The sequence below is a fragment of the Phaseolus vulgaris genome, chromosome 11 (genome assembly GCF_051622355.1).
Source record: "Phaseolus vulgaris cultivar YP4 chromosome 11, ASM5162235v1, whole genome shotgun sequence".
Lineage (NCBI taxonomy): Eukaryota > Viridiplantae > Streptophyta > Magnoliopsida > Fabales > Fabaceae > Phaseolus > Phaseolus vulgaris.
The window spans coordinates 33913046-33939097 of record NC_143508.1 but is presented as its reverse complement, the minus strand read 5'-3'; the positions used below and the strand labels follow the sequence as shown (position 1 = coordinate 33939097).

General features: G+C 34.2%; 3 protein-coding genes and 1 pseudogene across 5 annotated transcripts; 1 reads left to right on the top strand and 3 right to left on the bottom strand.

Annotated features, from left to right (window-relative positions):
* Positions 1–1651: 1651 nt before the first annotated feature.
* Positions 1652–13722, bottom strand: LOC137819203 (AP-5 complex subunit zeta-1). 3 transcript variants are annotated; one of them, XR_016517240.1, is made up of 17 exons: positions 13394–13705; positions 13160–13300; positions 12991–13082; positions 11858–11954; positions 11420–11463; positions 10763–10851; positions 10206–10297; positions 9971–10117; positions 9497–9644; positions 9279–9355; positions 4044–4106; positions 3862–3933; positions 2974–3021; positions 2765–2892; positions 2501–2660; positions 2208–2418; positions 1652–2014 (listed from the first exon to the last, which is right to left on the bottom strand). XR_016517240.1 is itself a non-coding variant. In XM_068622980.2 (16 exons), exons 1-16 carry the CDS (start codon positions 13502–13504, stop codon positions 1965–1967), a joined length of 1707 nt encoding a protein of 568 aa, XP_068479081.1. In that variant the 5' UTR covers positions 13505–13722; the 3' UTR covers positions 1652–1964. The 3 variants fall into 3 exon arrangements, 1 of the variants encoding a protein (XP_068479081.1); XM_068622980.2 differs by lacking the exon at positions 4044–4106 and having other exon boundaries at positions 13394–13722; XR_016517239.1 differs by lacking the exons at positions 4044–4106; positions 9279–9355.
* LOC150023211 (secreted RxLR effector protein 161 pseudogene) lies at positions 6562–7320 on the top strand (annotated as a pseudogene).
* Positions 13723–16081: 2359 nt separating the features above from the next.
* On the bottom strand, positions 16082–18299 carry LOC137827831 (cyanidin 3-O-galactoside 2''-O-xylosyltransferase FGGT1). The gene has a single exon (XM_068634185.2). It carries the CDS (start codon positions 17548–17550, stop codon positions 16192–16194), a length of 1359 nt encoding a protein of 452 aa, XP_068490286.1. The 5' UTR covers positions 17551–18299; the 3' UTR covers positions 16082–16191.
* A 1467-nt stretch (positions 18300–19766) lies between these two features.
* On the bottom strand, positions 19767–25415 carry LOC150023210 (uncharacterized). The gene is made up of 6 exons (XM_090297758.1): positions 24729–25415; positions 20460–20593; positions 20279–20383; positions 20120–20195; positions 19949–20044; positions 19767–19865 (listed from the first exon to the last, which is right to left on the bottom strand). Exons 1-6 carry the CDS (start codon positions 25413–25415, stop codon positions 19767–19769), a joined length of 1197 nt encoding a protein of 398 aa, XP_090153884.1.
* Between the last annotated feature and the right edge of the window lie 637 nt (positions 25416–26052).

Sequence of the window (26052 nt, the reverse complement as noted above, 5' to 3'; positions counted from 1 at the left end):
GCTCACCCCTCTTTATTCCATGAGTTTTCACTCTTTTAGAGGAAGGAGGTGTGGAATCCATGGAGGAAGAAGGAGATAACATAAGCAAAGGGAGAAAGATAACAAATTTGATATGAAGGCACAAAAGTAATCAATGAGTTGATTTCATCAAGAAAAAGAATTTGTTCAGAGAAATAACTAACCCACGCCAGCCTTGACCAGAATTCACATGACCAGCACATAGAGAATTGAATAGTCATAAAAGCTCTTAAATTTCTAAGAGTTATAGAATATATTCCCTTTAAAACCAAACATAACTTTCAATCATGTTATTTTCAAACAATAATAAATGCAACTTTGACCCAATATCATTTGGAATTAAGAGAAAAAGTTGTACCAAGGGACAAGGTTTCAAAACAGCTTTAAAACAAAACTGACGGAGAGAAAACAATTGGTTGTTTCGTAAAAACAATCGGTTGTTTCTCTGTGCACATGAAAAAAAAAATTATAAATTAAAAAAAAAACTTTGGCAATGTTAAACAAACATTTGATGATTTCATAAACCATAAAGTAGAGTGCGCAGTGGTGCACAGTGGCGGAGGCAACGAATCACGTGACAACGCGAGCGACAGTGACAAAACACAATGCGAGCGACGACATGTCAGAAGCACGAGCGACAATGTCATAAGCTACACAGGTTCTAAACTTAAGGTTGGGTTTTCATATTAGGGTGTCTGGGTATTCAAATTAGGGTTTCTATTTTATTAGGTTTTCAGTTTTGTGGGAGTTCGTGGATTGTAAAGGCCCAGAAATCGTCAAATCCAACCCATGAATTGTCGGATCGTTCCGATAACGATCCAAACAAATTTTGATCTCACCTCCAATCCAGCACATTTTCCTCTCAAAAGATCATAAGATCGAAATTGTCGCGCGATCTTGACCACATTGATAACTAGAAACGACTATAATAAATCAATAAAATAAATTAGTGCACTATAAATAAAATAAATAAAAAACTAAATAAAATGAGATTTAAAAACAGTCATAAAAAAATTGATAAAAAAAATCATAAAATTTTTATAAACAAAATAAATAGATGATAGAAATCTTCTTTCCCTTCCCATAGTGATTTTATTGAGTCAGAATCCGTCAAAAAAAATTTCTCCTTTCTCTCCATCTCCTTTCTCTCTCTTCTTTCAGTGACCCTCGCTCATAATTATTATTTCTCACCGGTAACCTTCCCTCCTCTCACCCCATATTTATACACAAAATATATTATTATTATTTTGTTACAGCATTAAATGCCAGTAGATAAAATCTACTGATCCATGCTTATCTCCCCATTTAAGAGATAAGAATCTGATGTCGTTTTTTAAAAAAAATTTATTATCAAATTAATACTTTTTTATCATACTTATTATAATTATTATTCAGAAATTAGTATAATTTTTTGTTATGACTATTATTAGTCTACTATTATTATGTAAAGATAATATATTATTATTATGTAAAGTTAATATATTATTATTATTATTTTAAATACTTTTTACTATTATTATTTTGAAATTAATACTCTTTTTTAATATTCTCTATATTGTTATTATTTAAAGTTAGTACTTTTTTTATTATTATCATTATTAAAACTAAGTACTCTAAATGCAATGCTCATAAATAAAATAATATTTTCTGGAGAATCTTACATTATAATTTTTTTGTAATGTTACAACGGACAGAATCATTGGCATAACAAGAGTTAAAATCCCCTCAAACTCGTATGATAAACAGTAGAGTCATTTTAAGGAGTGAATGCTGAAAGGAAAGAAGAAAAAAACCCAGAAATATGGAAAAATAACTAAAATCTGAACTTGCCGATTAACGGAGGCTTAACCAGTATAGAGATTAAAAAATAAATAATATCAGAATGACCTCAAGATGACCATATTGGATAATAGAGAAGATGGCCACCTGGTAAATTTCAGCTTCTATCATCTTCTGGGAATGATATCTGAAAATGAGAAATCATGAAAAGGTGGCCCTGTAGCAAGCAACATAAAAGGTGAGTACAAATTTCCACCACTGAAAGAAATATAAACACAGGAGATGACTGTGCCAGAGCACGACACGCACTGAAATTGGAATCAAATATGATTATCTCAAATGTGCTCCCTAGTGCAAAAAATTATGGACATGCGAATGAATGAATGTCAACGGGAGCAAAATATCATCACCTTCTTGTTCCCCTAGAATGTAAAATGGAATATGTGCAATCATCTTCGTTGAACCTTCACTCCAGTTTATGCTGCCTACTTTCTGCGCTGTACCTTGTGTAGGTCGCGAAGGCCCCAATATGGATGAACATATAGCAGGGTCTTTCATCAAACCCAGGAAATCACATGCACGCCTCCATACTCTAGCATCAGAAATTCGAGACCGAGCCACCTGAAAAGCAAATCCTAAATTAGAAAAATAGTTACATCATTAATAACCTATTATGCTTTGTCCTGCAACTTCAACACAATACCTTGCCCAAGGATACTCGTGCTCTTGGTATTAACTCTCGATGATGTGTAGCAAGCTTTGCTATGGCTGTCACAACAAAACATAAAAGCCTGGACTGTGATGACCTTCTGTAAGTATCCTTATCGGAACCAAGAGATACCTCCTGTGTCATGCCCACACGACTTCCAAGTAAACAAATTAGATCAAGTCATCACCGAATTACCTAGAAATCTTCAAATCTCTCAGCACTGGAAGAAGTTAGGTGTATACTAATACTACATCATACCTTGAGGAAAGGTTTTCATACAAAAGCAGTTCTAGACTCTCAAAAAGCTCACGGGCTTCATCTTTGTGAGATCCACCACCTCCACCATGCTCTCCGATGGCCCAACATAGTTGCAAGGCTAATTCTGTCTAAAGAAAATTAATGAATTTTTATGTCAAGATGGTCGTATACCAACCTTCCACAAATAGTTAAAATAGTTGTTGACTAACCTTGTCTGGGCTGTCATAAGCTTCTCCAAGTCTGTCCATTATAGGTTTCTGCAATAAATTCATAAAAGGTATTTGTTAAATTCAAGGGAAGAGAGATACATTGAGCTGAAATCATGTGTTTCTAAGAAAGCACACGTGCCTTATTAATATTGAAAAAAGGAATCAATACCATAAATAGAGAAGATTTGATTTCCTTTAATAACAACAATATGATACAAAAATAAATAAAAACATTTTTAATAATACATATATAATTTGGATTTTCCTGATTATATAAAATGAACTCACTTTGTCTATAATTAACAGTGTTAAACATAAAATCATTCAAGAATCTTTAGTTAACAACTAAAGTGTTTAGGAGAGTTGGTTCTTGACATGGCATTAGAGCCTCCATAACTAATTGGTTAAGAGTTTGATCCTTGCAGTCCCCATTCCTCTTAACAAAAGTAAATTTAAGCACAAGATAGGTGTGTGGACTGTGGAGCATTATCAATCCATCAAACCCAAAGGATCTTGAAGGAGGGGGGGGTGTTATATAAATTTGGCTGGCGAGTCTTTGCCTAAGCCAAATGGCTAAAGCTTTTAGAAAAGTTGATTCCTGAAAGAGCCATAACTCAACAGCATAAGCCTTCACGAGAGTGGTTCTAGACATAAGCCCTAGTTTTCTAAGACAAAAAGATCAAATTCTATACAAGTCACAGCACAGAAGACAAATGCTGCTATATTTCAAAGAAAAAAGGTGGCTCATCACTAAAAACAAAATTATATTCTCACATAGCACAATCTTACAGTTCAAAATCATCACATTGCAATAGATCACAACATAAAAAGTTGAACAACATTTGATGTAAAATCATAAATGAAATGCAGTATATTGTCAAAAAATACCTTTAAAAGGGCAATGAAGTTTGGTGAACACTGAAATGTAGAGAGCATAAACTCCAAAAGTCGCTTGCGAACCTGAAAAGCACAGCAGAACTTTAAAGTAACAAGCATGAGACAATAACTTTATTCGCCAAAACAAAAATTGAAAGGCGGAAGTTAGGTATTTTTTATTTAAAGCTGGTGACCTTGAGGTTAAGGCCTTGAGGCAAATGGGACTACAAAGCACAAAGTTATAGAAGGAAGGCCTTCTGGAAAAAGAAAACAGTTAAATATTTGACTGTCCATCTATTTCACATTTACTTTCCATATAAATAAAGCATAATAGTTGCTGTTAAAAGTAAAAGATTACAATGTTCAATTTACAAGACTCTAAGCTGCTTGCAGTGACATAGCATATGGAGTGGGGTTGATGATTAACTTTATGGATCATTTGAGGCTTTCTGATATTGCGATATGTAAAAGGGAACTTTGATCTATGGGTTGTTTTTTTTAAAACATGACAGAATATTTTTGAAGTATACTCTAACTCAGACTGATGATGTGATAAAAGTGACAAAAAGAATACAGAAGGGTACATGTTTATGATGAGTGGAGCACCTATTTCACGGTTTTCTAAGGAGTCAATGGTAACATTGTCTTCATCTGAGGTTGAATAATGGGAGCTTGACAAGCCCATGAAGATTTGAAGATAAGAGCATGTGAAGATGCTAATAGACATCAAGTAAGCTAAAAACTTGTCTAAACATCAATTTGCTCATAGAAGAAGCAAGCATATTGAGACAAGATTTTACTCCCTAAGAGATGAAGTCAGTAAGGTAAGCAAGATTTGAAATGCTACAATACTAAAGAACAGGTGGTTGATATTTAAGAAAATCTCCCAAAGCTTATAGTTCTTAATACCAGTCTCCATTATGAATGGTAATGATCACAAATGAATCATTTCAGCAAGGAACTGTCCATGGTTGTGATGCACATCAGCCTTAGTTTCAAATTTGGAAGTATTCTACTATTTGAAGCTTCCAAATGCAATTGTTGATGAACTTGGTAGAAGTTTTAGCTTTAGTCATGTTATAATCGCTTACCAGGAAAATTATGCTTGTGTGTGATTGTTTTGGGTGAAGTCTCTTCTTCCTTGATCATACAACATTCCAATTTTCTGTTTAGGCTGATGATTGTTATAAATATATTGTAGAGCTGATTGAACAAAGCTCATCTGTTTAACATCCTATTCTCAAGTCCCATTGTTTCCCTCTCGACATGCTTAATGGAGCCCATATTATTTTGCTTGTTTTTTCTTTTCCTTTTTAAAGTGTTCATTCGCAACAAGATTATATATTAGAAAGTTTTAGCCGAGGGGAACTGCTAGGATATATAGAGGATATCTAACAATATCATAATACATATACTTTAGAATGGTTTGGCATCTCTCTTAGGATTGCTTTCCATATTGTTTCTTTACATGATTTATTTCCTTTGAGGACTATGAATCTAGTATTAGTATAACAAAGGAAGGTTAGTGCTTGTTTCTTTTAACACATGATATCCTATCAAGCAAACATCAATTTTGAAGTGTTTAGTCCTATTCTCTCCTTTACCACCCTATATGACTAAAATCCTATGATTTCAACAGTCATAATAATCATGACAATAATATAGTATTTGTTATAGACTTGAACATTTAATACTTGATGAATTCATAACCTCAATTAAAATGTCAGTGAATTTCATTCCTTTGGGCTAGATTACTATAGCTGAAGGTTCTAGAAAATGAAGAGCTTGAAAGAGTAAACAATAGTAGTACAAAAACCACGAAGCATAGTACTATGATTACAGAAATAAAGATCATATCTTTATTGATACAGAAATAAAGATTATATATTTACAATACAAAAACAATGATCATATTTTTCATTTTTATTTTTATTTTTTATTCTAGAATCGTATCTTTATTATTAGAGGAAACTAAATCTTCTTTATTTCTTTATTTTAGTTTTCTCAATGTAAATAAATCACCCGAGTTGTCATAGAAACACACGGTTTCACCTTAATGCTTCTCCTTTTTCTAATAGTTCAAACATAATATCTAGAGCCTCTTAAAAACCGTGCCTGCTACCCACGGTCTCTAATGGAAAAAAAGGTTGGCAAACCTTTCTCTTCCTTTCCTAGTTCGCCCACTATTCTTTAAGAGTTGTTTTGACGTCTCTAGCAACTTTCCCAAAGAATTTTTATCCAATAACTATTTTAACATTGACCACACTATTGGGATCGCATCATGCTGAGCTATACACTATACAAATTGCAGCCCCACAAACCCTCATATGCATCTCCAACATGCAATTCCGTGTTGCTTGACAGTGCATGGTGGTCCATATGTCGTATTCGCAAATCCTTATATGGTCTCAAGCAGTCTCCTAGGGCTTTGTTTGGAAAATTTAGCTTGTTCAACAGTTTGGAAATTCAGATTTTTATCGTCACTCGAGTGTTGGGTATATCTATCTTATAGTGTATGTTGATGACATTGTTCTTATAGGCCGTGATCACCATGGCATCTCACAAGTAAAACAACACCTTTGTCAACACTTTCAGACCAAAGATCTTGGCAAACTCAGATATTTCTTGGCGATTGAGGTAGCACAATCCAATACTGGTATTGTTATCTCTCAAAAAAAATATGCATTGGATATTTGGGAGGAAATTGGGTTGATGAATTCGAAATTTGTTGATACTCCCATGGATCCAAATGTCAAGCTTCTACCCAATCAGGGGGAGCCTCTTTCAGATCCTGAGAAGTACAGGAGATTAGTTGGAAAATTGAACTATCTCACTGTTACTCGTCCTGGTATTTCCTTTGCAGTCAGTGTGGTGAGTCAATTTCTTAATTCTCCATGTGAAGATCATTGGAATGCAGTCATTCGTATACTAAAGTACATTAAAGGTTCTCCTAGAAAAGGTTTGGTATATGGTCATAATAACCATACTAAACTCGTTTGTTATTCAGATGCTGCTTGGGCAGGATCTCTATCTAATAGAAGATCAACTTCCAGTTATTGTGTCTCCATTGGTGATAATTTGCTATCTTGGAAGAGCAAGAAACAAAGTGTTGTGGCGAGATCTAGTGCAGAAGCAGAATATAGAGCTATGACCTCAACTACCTGTGAGCTTATTTGGCTTAAACAGTTACTTAAAGAATTGCAATTTGGAGAGGTCACTCAAATGACACTTATATGTGACAATCAGGCTACTCTTCATATTAGCTCAAATCCAATTTTTCATGAAAGGACCAAACATATTGAGATTGATTGTCATTTCATTCGAGAAAATATTATATCGGGAGATATCAAGACTGAGTTTGTTAATTCAAATAATCAATTAGCAGATATTTTTACTAAACCCTTACGAGGACCCAGGATTGATTACATTTGTAACAAGTTGGGTACATATGATCTATATGCACCAGCTTGAGGGAGAGTGTTAGATATCATTAGATATAATTAGATATTATTAGATATTATGAGATACTATAGATATTGTTAGATATTTCATATTTATGTAATGGGCTTAACCCATATGTTTCTTTTCCTATATAAACATAACCCTATGTGTTCAATATACACAATGGATTTACCCTATTCTTTATTTTCCTTTAATACAAACAAAATACCTTGGTCAGTTGTAGTACTTCCTTGGTATTGAAGTTGTCCATTCCAAGGGTGGTTTGGTCATTTTATAGAGAAAATAAGACCTAAATATTGTAGAAGAAATAAAGATGTTAAATGCTAAGCCAATAGACACACCAATGGAGTAGCAAACTTGTATCTGACCAAGGAGAGTTGTATTCAAACCTTAGGAATTACAGACAGTGAGTTGGTAAGTTAAATTGTTTCATTGTGATTTGTGCTGACATTACCTTTGTAGTGAGTGTATATAAGTCAATTTTTGAATTCTCCTTATCAAGACCATTAGGATGCAATTGTACGAACCCTAAGATATATTAAGAATGCTCCTAGAAAATATGTTATTTATAAAGAAGGGGGAATACTCAAGTTGTTAGGTGCTTTGGGGGCAAGCCCACCAGATAGATGTTTCACTAGAGGGTATTGTGTTCTAGTTGGGGGTAATTTGATCTTGGAAAAGCAAGAAAAAAAATGTTATGACAAGATCAAGTACAAAAGTATAATACAAGACAATGACTTTAGTCATATCCATAAGCTCATATGACTAAAACAATTTCTCAAATAATGTCTTTCATGAAAGAACCTAACCTATTAAGGTAGAATGCTATTTAGTGTTATTGATATTAGATAATGGAAATATCAGGGACTAAAACTCCTTTATAAGAATTTATCAGAAACCATAAAGGGTTATGGCGGAAGCATTGCAAAAAGAAAAATACAATATATACATATACATAACATAAGAAACTACAGTAATACACATACATAATATAAAAAAAAAACATATGCATAAAGATAATTTAAAGAAGTCCAAAAATATAATTATAATGAAAAAATAATGAAAGACAATCATAAATAATATCATGTCTAGAAATTCAAATAACAATAAAATCAAATTAAAAACCAGAAATTTCAAGTTCAAAACTTAAAATAACAACAAAACATAACGAAAGAGGTTGCTAGTTCAATGTGGGTAGGGTGGGTGGACTTGCAGACAGGGGCAACGACAATGGCTGCAGGAGTGCACAATATCGAAGGAGGTTGTTGGTTCGTTGTGGGTAAGGTGGCCTAGGTCAATATTCTATTGTAATGTTTGGTTTAGGCCAGGTTGTATGGCCCAACTCATTCTTTTAAAGGAAAAAAAAACAATTGGGCCGACTCCCACTGGGAAAATAAGAGAACAGATAGAAGATTAAGGTTCCATTGCCCCGGGTTGGGTCGATCACACAAACCCGAGACTTCTTCTCCTTCCTTCCTCACCCGCTGCAACTCCTTCCTCTTGTGCGGGCGCTGATGCACAGTCACTCTGTAACTTCCTCCATGTCAATTCTATGATGCCATTTCGTGGCACCCAAAGCAGCCACAATGGGCCACCATGAAAAACTTACATCGCCACCACCATGTTATGGCAGCAAGCTATAACTCCGCCACTGATTCCACCACTAATGATATTTCATAAACAAGAAACTGGAATCTGAAGATATCACAACTAGATTTCTTACCTCTAGTGAACAACAAATAGACATATTAACCAAGGCTCTAAGATTTCATAAACCAAATCTCCTTTGTTTATTATACTGATTATATTTTCTCAATATGAACAAATAACCCATGTTGTCATAGAAATACACAGATTCAACTCAATGTTTCTTTTTTTCTTATAGTTCAATACACAACTTCATGATTTTGAAATGTTGGTTCTCAAAAGCAATTCTAACTCATAACAAGAGAAGATATAATCAGTACCTCATATGAAAATATTTTGTCTGGAAATATTGTAGCAAATCTTGACATAAGCAAGGGAATCAATGCACAAATCAGAGCTGAAAATTAATTTAAAACAAGAGAAAAACTGTAAATACAGCCCAGTCCTATATCGTTAAAGAGCACAGATTCTAATAACAAAATTCTCACTATTATTGAATAATCTCAAAGAACATAGAAAGTGCATGAACAAAACATACAATTATTGACAGTATGCAATGCTATGGAGAAGTACACATCAAGAAGACGAGGAGTCATGCCAAGTACTGCTTTCAGCTTATCAGAGTAAGGACTATTGACTGAAGCCTGTAATATTGCAGCTATCACTGGAGATGACCAGGGACGTTCCTGAGACATGAATATAATTTACATTAGGAATTTAAAAATGAAGCTAAATATCAAACAAAAATCCCAAATTTGTAATAGGGCTACAATATCAAACAGAGTTGGAACTCAATTTCATCAAACATTAAACTTTCAATGTGAAGAAAGCAATATTATTGAATTGAAAGCAAACTTATTATCAATCTTCCATAACTATTGATCGGTAAACATGATGTGGCTGAGAAAAAATGGCTCAACAACTTGAATTTTTAGCTTAAAAATAACAGGAAGACAGGAACCAAGACAAATTGAAGTAAAAACCATGACAAACAAGATAAAAGGTAACATACAGCAATGCCATCATTTTCATCCTTTAAAAGTTCAAGGAACAAAGGATCAGCAACATCAATTGCACTATTATCCTCATATTCAGAATCACCTCCACCATCTTCTATAGTTGAACCAGTATATGCCTCATCCATAAGAGCAAGTAGCATCTACATTGAAAATAAACAAAGACATTCATAGGATACACTTTTGCAACACTGGCTAAACATCACTGGAATTTAAAGAATCAAAGATAACCTTAGGGGCAGTATTTTTCTGAATAGAAGCTATGCTGCTCCCAATTAGCGGTCCAGAGGTTTTTTCCACCTTTTCCAATGCTACTACCAAAACTAGCAAAGATGGGCAGGAAAACATTGAATTGATAAGATTTTGTGAAGGGAAATAAGAAGAAACTGATTATCAGCATATCATCAAACCCATTACATGGAACATCTGATAACTACCTATTTTTCTGAAATGGTTCTTATTTATTACTGCAGAGAATATTTCACACTTCCTTCTTTTCTATTTTACTTTTTAATACTGGGGAAGTGGCCCACAATAATTATGATTATTGTTATGGAAAATGTGTCTAAAAGCAATAAAAGTTGGAAAAGTTAAACATAAAAATTTAGCACGGTCAACTTTTTCCACCAATCTTGATTATAAATTGAATTATGCTGTTCGTAATCAATAAAAATAGGAGAGGGAAAATGCAATTGGACAAACAATCATAATTATAAGTATTAATCTTTCTATTGAAATAAAAAGGTAAATAAGACAAAAGTGGTGATAGTAATATAATTTGTACATACTTGGCAAGTCTACTAAAGATGGAAATAAGGGAAGAAATGTCCCAGGTGACATCAAGCCCGGGAAGGCTTTCAAAAACAGTTTCTCTAATCTGCAAGAGTATACAAAAAATAGTTAATTAATATCTGGGCCCTAGCCCCACCCCATCTATCAGGCACATTGCCGCACAAAAAATAAAATTACACTAGAATGGTTCATTTACATGCACCAAAGTGGCACATAGACAGCACATTGTCTCAAACATCCAGCCTATTAATTTTAACATAAAACCTGTAATTAGAGGTCAAAAACTGGTCCACAGGCCAAAAACTTATTCTACTTGAAACCTAAGACGTAGACAAAGGTCAATCTTAAATATTCTCACATCGGGTAACTAAACAGATTCCCTTTTTCAATATTCATTATCCTTGTAACAAGAAGATATTATCAATTTTAATGTTCCTCTTCAAACCATTTCTTTGTCACTTCTATGGTAAAATGTTAGAAAACCATTACCATGACATACATTTTAAGATTTGGAAGCAAAAGAAAGAATACAGGATCAGCAATAGATTGCACTTACTGGTTCAGAATATGGCAGGAAAAGTATTTACCTTTTATCCCCCACCCCCCATACCAAACAGGACTGAATAAAAAATGGAAGAAAAATGGGTACATACCTTTCACCATTCCAAGCAATCAACTTTAACAACAACGGAAAAAACTGTCAAAAGAATAATTAGATATGATATCAGATAGTCACATACGATTATTATTGGTCTGGGATAAAGCAAACTCCAAAGCCCAGGGGAACAAGCTCATTAATCAAGAGGTTAATTTGAATGCATCATGGCCACATGCTTCAAGTTAGACTATAGAAGTTCAGAATCTTTAGAGGGACATATGACTCTTAGAACCCAAAACAATGCTGAAATAATTTAACTCCCAAGTGACATTTTTATTAGTGTCATTCTGAAGACGTCACTTAATAACTAAAAATATCCAACTAAACAGAACACTCATTGAGCAAATATTTCCTCATGATAATTATAAACTTTTTAATTTTATTGCATGCAGCAGTTTTAAAAACGCAAGTTGCTACAGAACTTGGGTTACACCTGAGGTAATAAGTTAGGGAAGGAAGCTAGAAGCTTCTTCTTGTTGTTGATGAGAAATTCAAGTGTTGCTTCTGCAACAACAGGATCAGCAAACTCCCTGCAACAGGTTACAAATAATTTGGTAGAATTATAACCTCATTTTAATGATATTACATAGCCTTAAGACCTGTTTAGTACAGAAGTAAATTCAGGGTAAATTTTGCATTGATAAAATAAGAAATTTCACCTTTTATTTACTGTTTGGTTGGTTAGGGAAAAGAAGACATAAGTTTTGTTTCAAAGTCATACTTTCACCCAACTTTAGAAGAGAAAGCAGTCTCTGAGACAATAAGTAAATTTTCCTCACTTTCAGGCTCAAGAAATCCATACAAATCATCAAGAGTTCCTAAAATTTCCGTCACATCTATCCTAGTCTTGCTTCTCTCAGTAGGTGGCACAAGGAAACAATGATGATGAAAAAGATCTGTTGCTATTACTAACTATTTACCTTTTTATTTTTTGGCTTTCCTGGTCTTCTACTGATGTTCATTACTATAATATTGTATTTCTTCCATCAAACTATCAAAATAATGTTTGTGAACCACTTATGGTTGATCAAGCATGGCAATCCCAACCAAAAATGATAAAAATTAATTTTATTTAATTTTAATCTTGACCGCCTATATATAATTGTACACTCAAAATTACTTTTCTCACATTGCCAAAGTCACCTCACATCACATGTTTTTAACATTGATACATTGAAAATAGTCTAAGCACTGATTTTATAGAAGGTTTTTATACTGTCACACCCAATTACAAACTGACATAAACGAATAAATTAAAGAAGAAAACTTCTGCTTAAGTTATAAATTAACTTACGTTTATGTTAAAAACCAACATTTGGGAGAAGCTAATAGGGGAAAGTTTCATAGAAATTAGCTTGTTTTAAAGTTAATTACTACTTAGGAAGAAGCTTGTTATTTTTTTTTCTTCTTTTCAAACTGTTTTTAGATGAGTTTACCCAAATAGAACTTTATAACTTTGCTAACTTTTCCACTAATTATCTTAAAGATCATACTGATTCTAATTGGTTGTCTGTGTAAAACAAATTTCCACTTGCAATGCATAGAAATTAAACTCTATAATATTACCTGCTCAGGCACGACCGAAAAAATGTCCTAAGACTAGGATCAGCATCGTGAAGAACAAACTCCCCAAAGTCTAGGTAAAACTGAAGAATTGCCTGAGAACCAATTACGCAGACATTAAATCGAATCGATTTTTACGATAAAACATTAATTTAAAAACCAAAAAACATACAAGCAAAAGAAGGCCATTGGAGGTTCGAGATTGAGAGAGGGAAGCGGCAGCCCGCTGGAAAATCTTGTTAATGGAAGGATAAACCCTAGCCACCAAGTCCTCGGACTTCTCGGTCTTGCATAATTCATGAAGCTTCTTCACCTAATCAAAATTAAAACAATACTAAAATTAATATTTAATAATATATAGAGAGAGTATAATGGAAGGAAAATGTAAGAATTTGATGAGAGTTACGGAAGGAAGAAGGGAAGGATCAGAAGCGGGATCGTTGGCGGTGTTGGAGTCTCTGCCACTGACAGAGAGCTTTCGGAGGTGAAAATCCCAACCTGTGTCTTTCTCAGACATTGTTTTTTGCGACGAAAGATCGAATTGAAGGAGCAGCAACAGGAACACTAAAGAGTATGAGTAGGAGAAGGTGCACGTTTATGATCTTCTTCCATCAATTGACACGGTGAGAACTAGCTCTTCAGAACCGAATGATAAAAAAAATGAAGAACGATCCAAATAGTCGATATCTAACAAAAATGAAACGATTACCTGCGGCTTGAATTTTCAAAAATATCAATATAATTTAATATATTATTATTATTATTATAAGTTATTATTTTCATATTTTATTTTAAACTTTTTACTGTTTAATTATTTTTATTATTTTTTCAATTATCTTAATTATTACATATTAGTTAAATAGTTTTTTAACTAACGTTTTTAATTTAATCTTACTTTATTTAAAAATTAGTTAATATTTTTTCCGTTCTTAAATTATGATAACTAATGTTATAATGAATATACTTGAAAAGAGATATTCCAAACAAATCTACTAAGAGAAAAACTCTAAAACTTTGGAAGATAAATTAGAACACATGTAAATTTGTATTTTATTAATTTCAGAAAAGTTAAAACTTAATGCTTTAAACTTGAAAGGTATTTTAGTCCAAAGATGTATTTAGGTTTTTTCTTAATGGTAATGTAAGATGTATTTTATAGATTCCAATTAGTTGTATGTTATTTTCTTAATTTTAAATAATATTATATAATATTTAAAGTTTGTATTTTTTTTAACTGATTTTAAGGACTATTAGATATCAATTTATTCTTAGTTAAGATTTTGGATAGTTTTATTAAATCTTTTTGATAATAATTAATAGGTCATATAAACTGACTTTAGATTGACTTTAGATGAGTTATAGTTTCTATTATAATAAGAAATCATACCAATTATCGATATACAACCTTAAGCGAGTATACGAGAAGAAAAGATTTATCAAATGAAAAATCAAAAATTAAATTAAGATGTAAATTGTGCTAATCAATTTAAGGTAATATTCTTTTTTATCGTTTTACGCGTTCTTTAAATTGTCACTTAGTTAATTTACGATACCGAACTTAAATTTACTTACCATCGATATTTTCTTCCAAATACATTTGGTCAAGACTATCTAAGCGATCAACTTTAGACCAATCAAACAAGCATTGAAACGCCTTACCAAGAGTACCACTTGGGTCAACTGATCAAAATCATTGATGATCAGCTAGCGATGCCCATATTTGGCTTGAACGCTCAAGCCCTTTTTTAGGTTGACTGGCGATCCCAAGAATAATGTTGAATGGTCACGCCCGTTTTAGGTTGATTGTTGATCCCATAAAATGACTTGACATATGCAGCTGCTGTAGCATGAGAGCATGTCATTGAAGTGCCTGAGATTATATTATATTGTACTTTTCTTTTATCACCTTTAACACTTTCAATGCATATTGTTTATATCTAAAGTTAACAATCATGTTAGTGATTAGACTTTGTGTTATCTTGAAAGAGAGAAAGAATGAAGGTAGGAAAAATACGTGTAAATCCATATCTTATATGTGTTATACACATTTTTTTATAGTTTTTTGGTAATTTTTTAGTTTTGCAGTTAATGATTTTTGTTCATTATTTAATATAGTGCAATCTTGATTTCAAGGGTAAGAGTAGAATGTAGTCTTATCCCTATGTATATATTAGAAGACAATTTTTGTTTTTTTATTAATACTGGAGTTGAAATAGAAATTGGAAGTTTAGATGAATGTGAAAAAATTGAGAAAACAAAAACTGAAAAATTAATACTAGTATTTTACAGTTATGAAAAATATTCGACAATAACTTCTCGTTGATTAATACATTTAATCACTTTATATGTGTACCCAATCTCTCTTGAAACAATTAAAGATTTAGATTAGAAGGTGGAATTAATTAATGATAGTTATTAGTAATTAAAATATATAAGACAATTTTATTATTAGAAACTGAAAAAACATTCAAAATTTTGTTCTTATTTCTTTTCTTTTTTATTGTGGGTCTAACCCACATTAACATTTTAAATTATTTTTATGTAGTGTCGATTAAGTCCATTAATTTATTTTAATTAGCATCTAAGAAGTGTAGGCTACATTCACTCAAAATGTGTCTACATTGTTATACCACTCAAAATGCATCCATATTGTGGGGGTTCAGTCCATTCAAATTGTATCCATTTTACGTAGGTTTAGCTTACTTAAATTGTGTGAGCCTTTGAGTCTCACGCTAGAGTGCTAGCATCCAAAGTATTAGCTTCCACTTTTTTTTTGGATGCTAAGCCTACACAAAATGTGATTTTGCCTTGGCTTTTGACTATTTGTGTCCATATATAACCCACGCTATTTGCATTGTTTCTTGTATCCTTTGATTCTTCATTGAACGTGACATGTTTTTACTTCATTCTCTAGCCTTAATCCATTTTTACTGTCATTTCCTGTCTTGTTCTTGTTTTCACATTGAAAAAAGAATTACTATCGAATTAGTTCTCACCATGGTTTCTCATGCTTCCACCATTGATGCTTCTAAAATCATGAAATCAAAATCCTTCTAACCTTCTAAGATATAGATCATGATACCTCAACTCAGGATTTAATGCATCAAACACAAACCAGTTTTATTCTAAAATAACTAAACAAACCTACTGATTCAGTACTAGTAATATAGAACTTAATAAGTGAATCAATCTGAAATGCCGAACTTAGATTATATCACGAAGCTTGTGACAGAAAGCATCAACACAAGTTGACTCAAAACTGTCACTTAGTAAAAGGTTCCTGACTTTGTTGTGATTTGCTCTGACTTCTCTGCCAAGCTCATTCTCATCATCCATCACAATTTTCACAGCTTTCCCGACACTTTCCTTGGTGAACAAACCATCTTCTTCACCTTTCTCTACTTCCACTGCTACCCTCAATTTTTCACCCATGGTTCTTGCGTTGATGATGAAATCAGAACCAAGGCGAGGCAACAACACCAACTGACACTGGTTCACAAGTGCCTCAGTTAGAGAAGCTGCACCACAGTGTGTTATGAAGCACCCAACAGAAGGATGTGCCAAGATCAATTGTTGCTGCACCCACCCTCCATATACAACCCCTCTTTCTTGAACCCTTTCTTTGAACCCTTTTGGGAGAGCATCCTCAAGGGACTCAAATTCATTAGGGGGCTTAAGTGCTGCAAGGAATGGCATTCCTGTTAGCTCAAGACCCAATACCAACTCCTTCAATTGGTTTTGCTGTAAGGAGTTTTCACTTCCAAGTGCACAGTAAATCACTGAACCAGCCTTGAATCTACCGAGCCATTCACCCCATTTTGCTTCCAAAGTAGAGTTGGATGACTCAGGCACAAGAGGACCTGAAAGCAAAACAGGCTTACCAAACTGCGTCTCCAGATAATCCACGTAAGGCCCTTCAATTTCTCTGCAACCTTTGAATCCAATATGATCTGACAAGTCTGCACCAATAGAGATACGATCATAGAGAAGAATACCATTGCCAAACTCCAATTTCCTTGACGCAGCAAAGAACCTAACTTCATGTTCATGCAGCTTGACAGAACAATCAGGAAACCCTGAAGGTGGTTTTCTCATGTCATCTTCTCTTTTTCTAGCTGGGGATGCCATGTACCCTATTGTTGCAGGACTAATAATCCAGTACTGAAGAGACTTGATCCCTATCCTACGAGCCAAGTTTGGTAGCCAATATGTTGCAAAGTCAAACAAAACAATGTGTGGTTTGAGTTCAAGGAGGAGAAGTTCAATATCCTTCTCTGTGAGATCCATGGCAGAGGCAATAAGTGGGAACAAAGAAGAGGGAACATCTGAAGTAGTTTCTGCACCACAGGGAAGACCATCAACGTGAGGAACACTGATAGGGACAAAGGTGATGAGACTTGGGCGAAGGTTGAGGTTTTCTAACTTGGCTTGTGTTCTTTTGGGTATGAAGAATGAGATCTTGTGTCCCCTTTTGGCTAATTTGTTGGCAAGGTGGAGAAATGGGGTTAGATGCCCCATAGCAAACCATGGATACATTGCTATGTGCAAAGAAGCTGCATTCATTGTGCAATTGATAGTTGTAGGATTATTTTGTATCTTAGATTCATATAGAAAAAGGTTATGGAAAAAGGTAATAAATGTGTTTGTTTTAGATACCTGCTCCAAATCGACACTACCAGTTTTCAAGATTTGTCCTCTAACTAACTTCAGAAAGAAAGTTAAGTAAAATCTAAACAGAAATTACGTAGACAAATTTGCTACTACAACAAGGAGGGGGCAATAATTGTGACAAAGATCTTAGTGGAATGCTAGATTGGGTAACTTCCATTGCCAACCACAACGTTGTTATCATTGCCAACCGCAACAATAAATTTTTCAATGAGACATAAAAAATAGTTTAGAATCATAGAAAACAATAAACTTGAATAAAACATCTAATTTTATAAAAAAATATTTTCTCGTTCATGTTGATATGAGTACGATTATTCTGTCGGTTGATTTATCTTAAGGGAGATTATTCCCTTTCGAGCAGAGCGGTGCAGAGTGATGTTTCAACGTGAGCATCAGAGCTGGAAGGAGTTTGTTTCTGTTAAGATGCAGTGCAGGTCTAGTGGGAGGAAGTCCAGGTTCTGCAGTAGCTTCTGGTTGGAGGCAGTAGCAGAGCTCAAAAGAAAAGAGGATCCACAATGGGCTGTCGATGGGTGGGATGTATAATTTTTTGTAAAGGGATGTGATCTGTTAAAAAAAAAAATTGTATAATTCTGGAAGGAAGACAAATTAACTTGTGTTAGTGCTAGGTGGCCTCTGCTGTATGTCATGGTTGTGGATCATGTCTTTATAGTTTTTATTGTTTTTTCTTTTCGTGGTTTTTAAAAAAATTAATTTGGTCTCTATGTTTTTTAAAATGTATGTAAATTGGTCATCTCCATTAAGTCACACCTTACTGCGTCAAATGCGTTTATGTGGAAGAGAGAGAGGTGGGATTGAGAGATGTGAGGTGTCAAGACGGCGTCCCCTAAGGTCATAATACCTGCATCGTCGCCGACGGCATCTCCTCACACCATTGTGGCTCTCCTGCTCCAGCGACCGGTTGAGTGTGAAACCAAGACCAATTGAGTTGGGTTGACTAGATACCATGTTTTAGTGGGTGGACTTAATCATCGTGTCTCCTTTATAATCTCTATTTAAAGAGATCATTGTACTTGTAATTGTGGATGCAACAGTAAAGAAATAAAATCCATAATAGTCGCCCGTATGGATGTATGTTGCAGTTGACGACCGAACCACGTTAAATTTTGTGTCGTTTATTTTCTGACATTGTTTCATGATTATGTATGTTGTTTTCGAGTGCGTTTTTGCCATCACAACCAAGCCTCTGACAGCGTCTCGTCCGGTTGTGGCGCCAATGAGCTCCCCATCGGTTTCAATTTCGGTGAGCTCCCCCCCTATGCCTGTGCCTCCAGCTGCTCCCGTGGTGGCGCGCCCATCACCCCGTGGCTCTGTTCAAGAAAAGCACAAAGCACAAGAAGGATAAGAAGCACGGTGCTATTCCGCTCTCATCTTTCTATACCGGTATCTGCTTCTGCTCTCATCTTTCTCAATCTATCAGTTGGTCTGTGATTCAGTACTATTTGAAAGACTTAAATAATATTACTGATAAACAGGAGTTCATACATATTGTCTTAAAGAACCAATAACTTTAGTTTTAAATAATACATACTACCATGATGGATTCATCATTTACTGGAACAAGAGATGAAAGGGACAGACAAGTCCTAGTTCAACGCAATTCAACAGTTATTCTTATTAATACCAATTCACTAGTACAAAAAGGTATATTAACGACGATTAAAAACAACATTTAAAGACGATTCCAGAACCGTCGTTATTGCGGGTGTCGTTAAAAAGTGGGGATTTTTCACGATGATTGAAGAACCGTCGTTAAAAATATGGGTTTTTCACGACGGTTGATATAGTCGTTATAAGTGGTTTTTATTTTTTTTGAAAAAAATCTGAGGGTCTTTTAAAGACGGTGTGGGAACTGTCGTTGTAAGTATGGCCTTTTAAAGACGGTTCCACTTGGAACCGTCGTTATATGTAGGTGTTGAAAAAAATATTATTTTTTAATAAATCTCAAACCTGCATAAAATTTTCAAATCCAGAAAATCAAAACATTTAAAATGACAGTTTAAATATAAAAATTACATATAACAAATGATAACATTATACAAAAAGGTTTTGGTAATATATGAAAAAGTTTGTCAATTCTAATGATTTATCTATTCTAAGGTGTTATACATGGTTACAAAATACTTTGACCATGTTGTTCTCACATACTCCAATGCTTTCGAATCTAGTGGGTGTTGGTCGTTGAAGAACTGTGACATTTGAAATTTTTTGAATTAGTGCATGAATAATAAACCCCAAATTTTAAAGTGTTTATTGTATTGAGGTATTATACCTGATCCCAACCTTTATTAATTCCAGCTTGCAAAGTAGTCAACATCCACTGGATAACATAATAACCGCACTCATAATTTCCAGATTGCCTGTTGCACTACATGTGAAAATAAATGTATTAAATGAATGAGTGAAACACATTAAATTGAGTGAACAAATATACTTTAAATACCTTAAGGTACATCGAAGTGAGTTTTTGTGCGTTTGAACTTCTCCTCCCACACAACATATTATATCCAGAGTAAACACTAATATAATAAGATTTCATGTTAAAATACATAACATTATATAATGTATAAGTAATAATAAATGTTAAATGAAACTTTCGTACCTATCTATAATGTTTTTAAAATAGGTAGGGGGTTTTTTATGCAAGGAGCAAAACCATCCAGCGGTATGATGTTGAACAGATATGATCAATAGTTGCCAATGATGCCTATATAACAAATCAATTAATTAGTTTCTCTTATTTCAATAATTTATTATAACTTATTTAATAAATAAAGACTTACTCATGGATGTACGGAGCAAAATAAATTTGTTTTCCACCATTCTTTAAGGTAGTGGTGATGTATGTTTGTGTTTCCGACTTCTTGTTTCCAATTAATTGAATGACTTGAGGGTCTAAAAACCCATATATATTGTGTTTCCCCTCATCCAAGCATCATCCAAAAAGATACCTAAATTTCAATAAGTTAGTACTAATATATTTAATAAATCAAAAGTATACAGATTTTAATATTTGAACTTACATTATCCATAATTGCAGAACTGTTATGTTAACCTCTTGATCTCCGGATGCAAGGTCCAACAAATCAGACATGTGAACGTACAATGGTAGATTACTATGCCTTCCAAAAACATTGACATCCCATGGAACCTCTAAGATGGTTGTATCTAAAGCTGTAGCAACTTCCACCAATGCCGCCAGAGGATCATCAATGGAGAATATTTTCTTCTTTCCCAGAGACAGTTTTGTCTTAGGTTCCTGCTACTCATCAAACAAACAAATACTTAAATTAGTTAGAATTTAATATATCTGATATATAATTTATTAGTATTAGTGCAAAGATATACCGTAGAGTCTATAGGTTTGACGATATGTCTAGGCCAATCAACGAAAGTATGTAATGCCTCTTCTACAATTGTGACCTCTGATGTCGGCACAGGAACTGCAAGATCACCATAAAGGAACTTCTCCACCGTGACCTTCATGAAATTAGAAGGAAGAGGCACATTGTGTAACATTGTGACCCCTTCATAACACTTACCCAAGGCAACGAATCGGGTCAAAGAATTACACTCAACATATAACTCGCATTGGCTAGTTGAGCCAAAGTCATCTCCCGATAGATCAACCGCCGAACAACTCCCTTTAGTGCTGACTTTCTTAATAGGAAGCGAAGGTGGTTCATCTTCTACCATAGTAGGAGGTTGCTGAGAGAGTCCTAAACCCTCCAACCGCTTTTTGAACTCCCTTTCCATTCGCACATTAAACTCTTCCATGAAGCTTTCTCTAAGCTCTTGAGTTACCTCAGCCTTTAATTGCTCACGTAATTGTAGTAAATACTCTTGGCTAGGTTGATTGGAGGATTGTTCCTTGCTATGTGATGAATGTCCAAAGTATGACCGAATCCCAACCCCATATCCAGCTACACGAACACGTCTAGGGTGCTCAGGTCGTCCGAGAGCAACATTAAGAATATCATTACGACCACATGGATTAAAAGTCCCCTGTGTTGATTGCTCAGCAAGAGAATCCTAAAACAAATGAAAAGAAATTGTCAAAGTTCAACACATTGAATTTAAAATAACACATTGAAAAGATATTTCTTACAATTCGTTCAACTGTTTGTTCTGTAGACTTAAAACTCCATGTCCCTGATGGGTTTATACGAGCACCCTTCCATATCTCATATCGGGGTGGTGGGGATGGAGTCCTCAAAGAATCTACACTATTCATTTCCTCAATGGAAGTAGAACGTGCTTTAATCTTTTCTTCAAGCATCTTCTGCTCTAACAACTTATAACCACCACGGGACAATAAGTGTGGGGTATCATTATGTGCTTGACTGACTTTTGCTTTCTTTCGAACCTCCTATCATAACATTCAAAATTTAATAATACATTATATAAACTATATTCAAATATAAAAGTGATATTAACCTGCCATTTTTCAGTTTGTCGAATCTGCACAAACTGCTGCCAAGTTTCTTCATCAAGGGATGCATATTTTGTACAAGAATTTTCTTCTTTCCTTACACCATATATATAATCTGTTGTCAATTTTGATTTGAACTGACGAAACTTGACACCCATATCAGAAAGAACCTTTGCTTTCAAGGTTTCCACATTCGGGATCTTGTAATGCGTCTACATTATTTGAAAGAATTAGTTCACAAACAAGAACAAAGTATAAAAGAACTTTAGATTGAACAAAGTAAAAACAATTGCATACCAAAATATCTTGCCAAATCATGTTTTTCTCGTGGTCAGTCACGTGATCCCAGGACTCAGTTAAGATAGAGATCCTTCTACGAGACAGTACTATGAGATAACTCCTATATTTCTTTGCATATTGCCCAGTGGCCACACCAGTGTGGATATCAATAGACAAAGGTATTTTGTCATCTTTATTTATCTTTTTAAACATATTCTTTAATCTGGTAGGTCCTCTACCAGTTTTTGAACGAGAAACTTTATCATCTGCCATGTTCTGGTTATTAAGAATATGATAAGCATTAAGAATATGAAATATAATTAAAATTATAGATTGTAAAACTAAACATGAATCACATGCATATACAAATATATATTCCTTCGTCATGATCATTTCGAGTTGCATGTACAACATCAGGAACATCCTCATATTCTTTATTGATGGTCGTTTTGCAAGTGATTCAATCTCACAAATGTCATTGTTTGTATCTTCTGGGTCATTATGTTGTTTTTTTCCATGTAGCACAACAAACCAGTGGTCAGATGTAGGATCTTGGATATAAAAAACTTGGGAAGCTTGATGTGCCATTATGAATGGTTCGTCATGATAACCTATCTTTCGAAAGTCAACCAAAGTCATTCCTGATTCATCAACTTTGACACCAGTCTTATTGTCAACCCACTTGCATTTGAAAACAGGTAAAGTAAACTTGGTATAATTAACTTCCCAAATGTCTACTATGACACCATAATAAGGCATTGATCCCACAACAGGATTTTGATCCTTTGTAGTAAAAGACTCTGCCTCCAAGGTGACTCCGCTATTTTGCACTGTACTCCTATCATCTCAAGACTGTGTAAAACAAACAACCATTTACTTCATAGCCAGAACAACATAAAACATCAAATTTGAGATCGTTTACAAGCCATGTTAATGTTTCAGATGTTGATGGATCATTCATTATTTGTTACTTAAACCATGACATGAAAGTTTTGTTATGCTCAATTAACACCCATTTTTCTGATTGTCTTGGATTTTTATATTTGACAATGTCTTTGTGTGTATCTAAGTATGGTAACACCTCATCAGTGTTATTCAAGATATACAAGTGTGCTTGCAGAATCTCTTCTCTAGATTTGCTTATGACATGTACACCTTTTGAAGATTTACTTATCAATCTACGAGAGTGCCAACCTTTTTCAGGAACTCCTATACATTTGGCTTTCGACATGTACTCGGAACAAACACTCAATAGATTCTTCTGAAATGTATCTTTCAATAATGGAAGCTTCCAGACGACATTGATTCTTCACATATCCCTTCAAAATCTTCATGTATCGTTCAATTGGATACATCCATCGCATATAAACTGGCCCACACAATCTGATTTCTCTTACAAGATGAACAACCAAGTGTACCATAATATCAAAAAAAGATGGAGGAAAAAACATCTCGAGTTGACACAAGATAACAATATTTCTTCTTCAATTTCATCCAACTTCTGAGAGTCAATTTCTTTACTACATATGGAATTGAAAAATGAACCAAGTCGAGTGATTGTATGCCTAACATTTTTTGGCAAGATTCCACGAATAGCCACCGGTAGTAATTGTTGCATTAGAACGTGACAATCATGTGACTTTAAGCCAATTAGTTTCAAATCATTCATAGATACAAAACTCTTCACATTTGAATAGTAGCCTTGTGGTACCTTAACACCTTTAAGACATTCACAAAAACTTGTTTTCTCTTTCTTTGACAAAGTGTAACACGCTGCAGGCAAGTATGTACGTTTACCAACTTTTCTCGGTGCCAATTCTTCTCGTATATTCATCTCAATCAAATCCAGATGTGCATTCACACCATCCTTTGTTTTGCCTTTAATGTTCAGAAGTGTTCCTATTAGACTGTCACACACATTCTTTCTACGTGCATTACATCTAGACAGTGTCTGACATCTAACTTACACCAATACGGAAGATAAAAAAAAGATTGATCTCTTCTTCCATATTTCACTCACAGTTTGCTTCTTCTTCAATTTTCCAAAAGTCACATTAAATTTTTTTATTTTTTCATAAATTTCAACACCACTTAAGGGAGTGGGTCAAATGTCATGTTCTTGCTATCGGTTAAAAGCTTTTTTCAATCTACGATACGGATGATATTTCTTTAGAAATCTACGATGCCCAAGATACACGGTTTTTCTTCCATGTTTCAACTGCTCATAAGATGTCTTCTCTTCACATATTGGACATGCTCTATGACCTTTCACACTATAATCTGACAAGTTCCCATATGCAAGGAAGTCATTGATAGTACAAAACAACATCGCATGCAATCGGAAAGATTCATTCTTAAACACGTCAAACACATCAACCCCTTCATTCCATAATAACTTCAAATCTTCAATCAGTGGATTAAGATAAACATCTATGTCATTTCCAGGTTGTTTTGGACCAGAGATCATCATATATAACATCATGTATTTGCGCTTTATACACAAAGCAGGAGGTAAGTTGTAAATCACTAACAAAACTGGCCATGAACTATGATTACTACTTAAATTTCCAAAAGGATTCATTCCATCAGTTGCCAATCCAAGTCTTAGGTTTCTTGATTCTTTTCCAAATTCAGGAAATTCTTTATCAATATTCCTCCACTGCAAAGAATCAACAGGATGACGAAGTAGTCCATCACATTTTCTATTATCTGCATGCCACCTAAGGTTTTTAGCGTCATCTTCATTGGCAAACAAACGCTTAAGCCTTGGAATTATTGGAAGATACCAAACAACCTTAGCAGGAGGACCTTCCTTTGTGAATTCATCAATTTCATCATTCTGACCAACTTTAACCTTATAACGTGACAAACCACACTTGGGACATCTTCTTAAATCTTCATACTCAGTTTTGTATAAAATACAATCGTTAGGACATGAATGTATTTTTCTATTCTCCATGCCCATTGGACAAAGTATTTTTTTTGCCTCATAATTTTGATTGGGCAAGGTATTTCCTTCTAGAAGCATGTCCTTAAGCAATTGAAGCAATTCTGTAAAACTTTTGTCGGTCCATCCATTCATTGCCTTCAAATTCATCAACATTAACACTGTTGATAATCATGTGAAGTTAGTTGAACCAGGATACAAAGGAGTCTCAGCATCATTAGACATATTTTCGAAAACTGCATCAGCAAAAGATTCTGCTCCCACATCACGAATCATGTCTTCTAAATCTATCATCTATTGAGAAATGAACTTCATCTGAAGATCCGCACACACATGCCATGTCCATGTTGTATAACTTTTCAAAAATCCATCTAATAAAAGATGTTCTCTAATTTCAGAAACACTCAATATCCTTCCATTTAAACAATTGACACAAGGACACCTTATCCTTATTCCATTCTTACAACTAATAGCATTATGTTCTACGAATTGTATGAATTCTTCCACCCCTTCTTCGTAAGTATCACTTATTCGTGGTGTATTAATCCAACTTCGACCCATAGAACTGCTAAACTAAGAACCAGTGTGGACTCAGAACCAATGCGTTCAATATGTAATCATAAATAAATAAATCAAAATTGCCGAAGGTCGGACACCTCCGGACTCAGAACCAGTTCGTTCAATATGTCAAAACAATATATAACAATTAAAAAATAAA